General features: G+C 41.7%; 1 protein-coding gene across 1 annotated transcript in view; it reads right to left on the bottom strand.

The window, feature by feature from the left end:
• Nucleotides 1–2,628: 2,628 nt before the first annotated feature.
• Nucleotides 2,629–6,000, bottom strand: part of LOC112572874 — a 56,364-nt gene continuing 52,992 nt past the window's right edge. The window contains exons 5-7 of the mRNA XM_025252854.1: nucleotides 4,126–4,335; nucleotides 3,713–3,857; nucleotides 2,629–3,529 (exon numbers count right to left, since the gene is read on the bottom strand). Of these exons, the coding sequence (XP_025108639.1) occupies nucleotides 3,145–3,529; nucleotides 3,713–3,857; nucleotides 4,126–4,335 (740 nt within the window). The 3' untranslated portion in view covers nucleotides 2,629–3,144. The remainder of the gene's footprint in view (nucleotides 3,530–3,712; nucleotides 3,858–4,125; nucleotides 4,336–6,000) is intronic.

Below are 6,000 nucleotides of genomic sequence, written 5' to 3'. Positions count from 1 at the left end.
ACACGAACGGCATTCCTACTGGTCGGGTGTCACCAAAGTAGATCATGTAACTAGAGATATTCCGAATATTTGTCTGCTTACCCGGATACTCATAATCCCACCGGCCGAACTCCCTGGGTGTGCCACCTCACTTTCGAGATGAATCAAACATCTCTACTTATCATCCACCCAGATCCTGAAGACTGAAGAACGTGAATTCTGCATCTTACAGTTTTTAATTTGTCTTTGTTTTTTTTTCCTTTGTATATCGATCCGCATGGAATGACCTCTGACCTTTACAGCCTGTCGACAGCAAATTGTTAGTCGCCTGCAAGTGTCTTTTCACGAGTACTCCACAAAACATTGATCAGCCTTCCTCCTTCCATGCGAGTCGTCAAACTCGAGTATTCAATCATTTAGGTCCGACTGCATATTGCTCCCTCGGGATAGAGGCTGGAAATTAATTCCGCGCTTGTTATGGTGAATAACCGGAGTCAAACTGTGGGCGACAAAAGAAAAAAAAAAAGGAAATGCAATTGGTTGAGTGCCTGTAAATACTAGAGAAAGGAAATGTAGCTTGTCGTGTTCCTACAAATAAAAAAAACAAGAATTCATTTAATTGAAAAAATAAGAATGTGCACTTTATCGTTGGTCTACAAATACAACATCAGGAAATTAAGATGCTGCTTGCCGTATTCCAACGAATAAAAAAAAAAAGGAAAGAAAAAAAAAAGAAAATAAAAAAAAAGACTGAAAGGCATCTTGTCGTGTCTCGAAATTTATCCGCCACCCGCCTGACACACGAAAGACTGCGTTTAATGGTCTTTCTAGGGCAATGTGTTGGGAGTTCACTGTCTATCATGACCAGTGATGACTATCAGAGCCTCAGAAAATGTCTAAAGTTGTCTAACAGCACTGGTAGTTTGCAGTCCAGACATATGAATCCAAGGACTACTAGAGACTAGCAGTTTAGCTACTCGGTGGAGATAGCTATAGCTCTCAGTTTCTGAAGCCTCGGTGTGCTGCATTGCAATGACCCAGACTTCATCAAATTCTTCGTCTTTGTCTTCGTCTTCGTCTTTGTCTTCGTCTTCGTCAGCTTTTGATAACCTTTTCCCGAATCGGTCAAAATATGAGACAGTAAGTAGAATTTTCTAAAGATGCCAATATCTTGCGTTCAAATACCTTACCTATGTCGCAGAGCTAGTGAAGTTTCCAAGTGTGGACCTGTGTTGACGAAAGAAAGTTAGACAACAACCACCGTCGACAACCACTTCGATCTGCAGCTGTGTTTAGGTCTGTGGAAATCAGGTAAAGAAGATTCGAACTCCAGAGCCAGTGCAGCTTGACAAGCGAAACCTTTCTGCTGTTTGACCTTCCTGTTAAGAACACTTGTACTCTGGTGATCTTCCTTTCCTTGATTTATTCTTCACTGTTCAACTGTTCATTCTTCCATCTCTCCGTAGCCCCAAACGAACAGAACTTAATATAAATCTGATTGTGAAACTAGCCTGTCTCACTGCCCGAAAGCAGGTTTTAAGTTCTCGGCTGTTCTCATTTCCTCCTTTCGGATGCTCCGGACAATGGGAAGATACGACTGGTGAGCAGACCCCCTAATTATCGTCTCTCGTGAGCTCTCGTGGCTGGGAGGAGACGGAAGCTCCATCCCACGCGCTGCCTACGCGACATACCCAGGCTGACATCTATCTACCCCGCTACCCGCAATCAAAGTGTCGCCTATCAAACAGAGACATCGGGGACTCAGATCCTCCTAGTGAGATTATCATGTTCCCTCCAGAAAATATGCAACCCCACAGGTGTTTGAGATTTTCTTTCTTTTTCTTCTCTCATCCCTCTCTCTCTCTCTGTCTCCGCAAAGTGTTGATTAGATGTTGGTCACCACCTCAGTGAAGATCGGTGTTCAGCTCCTGTTGGAGCTATTGTGTTTTCTTCTTTTGCTCAGGGAACCTAATCATACTTAGCAGTGATATGGCCTTTGCTGATTCTGAATAAAAAATGTCTTTGTTTTTATTTACTATATTTAAACTTAGCCAATAAAGTCTATTGCATTATCTGCAAGAATTCCACTTTATACCAGATTCACTGATCTTTGCAACAGAAGGTTCTTTCTGTAGAATTTTCGTTTTATCACGTATTTTAAAACATCCTGTCCGTTGAACCTGTTGATGTCTTATGAACAAGGGAGCAAACTGTCGAAATCGCAACGCAAACTATACGTGAACAGTTGTTTCCCCTGAAAAACTACCTTTTACCGTTGCCCCGGGGATAGTGAAAGGACGAAAGAAAGAACGAAAAAAGAAAGAAAAGTGAGAGTGAAAGAAAAAGCAAGAAAGAAAGAAAAAGAGAAAGAGAGAAAGATAAAGGGTGAAAAAGAAGAGAGAATTACACGTGATTGTAAAGAGTGAGGCAGCCAGCTGTCCATTAAACAGAAGTAGAGGCATCTTCAGAGGGAGAGATTGAGAGAATGACAGAAGTTTAGAAAAATGAAAGAAATAGACAAACAGAGCGAGATTCACATTTACAAAAGTGAATTGTGTGAGTGAGAGAGAGAGAGAGCCACATTAAATTACAAGATTTTGAAACTAGAATGACATGCATTAAATGCATCAATCAAGGGAGTCTACCATGTATGTTTATCACCGATATAAAATCATTTTTATTTTATTATGGCACAGATATTCAATATAGATACAAAACATCCACCCTCGCAAAGTTTATGAGCTGTTTTACGACAGGCACACACATATTCTGACTAATTATATAGTCTCTTATGACCTTTTGTGTCTAGGATGAGACGGTAACCTCGCACCACGCTCTATGTGACGTGTCAAGGCTGAACCTCTCAACCGCAAGTTCAACGGGATTGTACGAGATCCACAAGTCCAGTGAAGATAACTCCGTCAAGTACTCGTACGTTCAAGGGAATTTTTTCTCGATACCCACGAGTACAAGATAATTGTCTTTCGGTATCCGCAGTCCAAAACGATATTTTTCTTTCGTGATCGCAGTCTAGATGATTTTCTTTCTCTCTCTTTCTCCACCCACAAGCCCACGGATATTTCTCTCTCGAGTCCACACGTTCCAGTTGATTCTCCAACACTAGTTACTATGGCAACAGGATGCTCTTCCTGGAGCCCAACGGGACTATTGGAACTGCCTGCGTACAGCGTTCAGGGAGATGTCCACGTTGTCTTCATTCGTCTCACACGTCGGCAGCCTAATTACATCACTTCCTGATCTATGCACGTGACTCACGTCACCTACATCAGCATCGTCTCTGTTGTTTGCGATGACGTCCACGGATTGTCGTTCGCTGTCAGCAGTATCCTTGCCATCGTCCAGGATAATTCTCGATTCCTCGTCTCTAGCATTCCCCTCTCCATCCCCGCTCTGTCCGGCAGGTAAGCTCCTGTCTGCTACACCCTCGTTTGTAAGGGTCACCAGGGGTTGGGCTTCTGGGTACGAGAGGCGAGGTCCTGCTCCGACAGCCGGGCCAACAGTGTCGTCAAGGACCGAGTCTTGTTTTTTCCTGGCAACAGGAGGGACGGGAAATAAAAGCTGAAGTATTTATGATGAATGTTTAAATTATGTTGCTTTGGAACTATGATAGAGAGAAAATTATGGTCTAGAAAGCACACATGCACGCACGCACACACACACAACTGGAGATACAAGCAGTGTGCCTGAACTCATTGAAACTCAAAGATCTTACCAAGGACCTAAAGACTTCCTTTTACAGATGCACAGCAGTAAGATAACTGTCGCCGCTATCGGCAATACCAGCAGGACAAGGAGGACATAGTACAGGATGTCTGATTCTTTCTTTGCTGCAGGGCTTTCTGTCGTGATCTCTTGGGCTGTGCGAATAAACTTTTACAAATTCACATCCTTATTTTCCATCTTCTATCACAGTTTCATTTTGATTTGTCTTTCCATTAATTTTCGAAATCTCCGTCTTTAACCCTTACCCTCAAACTCTAATAATACTGGGAGATTTGTATGCTATATTTAGTGGTCCTATCTGCGGGGTATTGGTTTCTAGAATCCTCAAAAAAAAAAAAAAAAAAAATAAGTTAGAGAAAAGGAGGAAGGGGCAAAAACAAAGAATAAAAAATAACCTTGTACCTGGAATCGGATATCGAATAGAACATATGCCATCCACTGTCCGAGTACTTGCGATGGACTGCGCTTGACATCTGTAGTTTCCAGCATGTGCTTGAGACACCCCGTGTACCTCTAATGTCAGTAACTGTTTGCTAAGGTTTCTCACTTCCAACATGTCTGCGAATATGGCGTTAGGGTCACAGAACGTTTGGTCACAAGATACAGCGATTTCTGGAAAAGAACATTCCATGACATCATCATTATCATCATGGCCAAATATGTAACACGAAAAATAAAGACACTAGTACTGAAGCCAAAAAAAGGGTGGGTGAGATGAAGACACTACAGGGTGAAATGGCGAAAAAAGGAAGTAACCGCCGGTTGATGGAGTCCTTCACGATAAGCCAGCTTAAAAACTTTGGCAATTTACTCGTAGTGATCATGTTTTTTGAACCTTTTCTCCCTCTTGGAAAATAATCGTTGGAGTGGTTAGATGATAGTAACTGTGTGTCATCAAAGTACATTGAGGTTGCATCTCCTTAGGGAAATGCGCTTTACCAATTACTTCTTCTTCTTCTTCTTCTTCTTCTTCTTCTTCTTCTTCTTATTATTATTATTATTATTATTATTATTATCAACATTATTAATTGCTGCAACAACAATTACCTAGTCTATTGCTGGACAATGATAATCCTCTCTTTTCACCTATCCTCACTGTGAGGGGCTGTTAAGGATCTTACTGGTCAGAAGCAATGTTTTGGTAATGGTGGCAGTGCAGCGGGGAAGCTGATTTTCTAAATTCGATTTCAAAAGACTCGAGTATAGTTGGCTGACCATGGGTTTAGGTTGGGGGATGGTCAAAATACAGCCAGGATGCGGTCTGGACGTCTTTGGACCGGCCCGTCTATCAAATTGTGGTGTACTTATTTTCATAATTTTGTGATTGAACCAAGGTTAATATGACTGAGATTTAATTTAACAAATACAGCTTAGCATCAGTCCGTAACTTTTTAACACAAACAAAGTACAAAAGTAACAAATAATGCGGCTGACGTGTTTGATGGAGTCGTGGGAGAACATAGTCGGCGGCTAGTGGCAACATTTACAGGTCGATTTAATCATTTTGTTTCAACATCAAGTCCTAGGTTTAGGTGACCTTTACGTACACCATGTAACACTTTCTCTCTTTCTCTGCTTGTGTGTATGTGTGTGTGCATTCGCTATTGGTATTACTGAATCAGAACAAGCACACCACAAGGATGAGTCCTCTCTCATTCCATCTTTTCACCAAAGACTGTTTTAGCGCACGGATCCACCCGAATGGTGAAGTTTGCGGATGACACCACGATGACAGGTGTCATGGTGAATAACGATGAGCCTCCATATCGCTAAGAACTGGATCACATGGTGGCATGGTTCAGCGATAATGGTCTGCAGCTTTGGTGTTTGTCTTTATGGTTATGATTGCAATGTATGGCAATTATGTGGGTTGTTATTGTGTTATATATGTAAGGTTTTTTGATGTCTTATGTAAGTATGTGTTGCACCTTGTGTTTATTGCTTTTCAGCAGTAAGGTTTATTAAACGTCTGTTTCAGCACTGCGCAACGGATTGAACTGCTTTATGAAATGGAACTTTATAGTTACACACCATCACCATCATCATCTAGTATGGGTATAAAGGACAAGTTACCTGGCGGATCAGTAGAACCAGACACATAAAAATCCAACTGTATGTATTGGACCTCCTCACTGAAATTGCACTCCATGGCGCCTACAGACTGCGAAGACTCCATCAGACTGCACCATGAACCTGATCAGATGTATCGAGTACACACACATGATAAAATCATGTTTACACATTTCATCAAGCATTTTACCTGCTCGCTAATTTTTA

Source organism: Pomacea canaliculata, linkage group LG9, assembly GCF_003073045.1.
Source record: "Pomacea canaliculata isolate SZHN2017 linkage group LG9, ASM307304v1, whole genome shotgun sequence".
In the NCBI taxonomy this organism is placed as follows: Eukaryota; Metazoa; Mollusca; class Gastropoda; order Architaenioglossa; family Ampullariidae; genus Pomacea; species Pomacea canaliculata.
The sequence above is the reverse complement of the archived record's forward strand: the minus strand, read 5'-3'. Positions and strand labels throughout refer to the sequence as shown.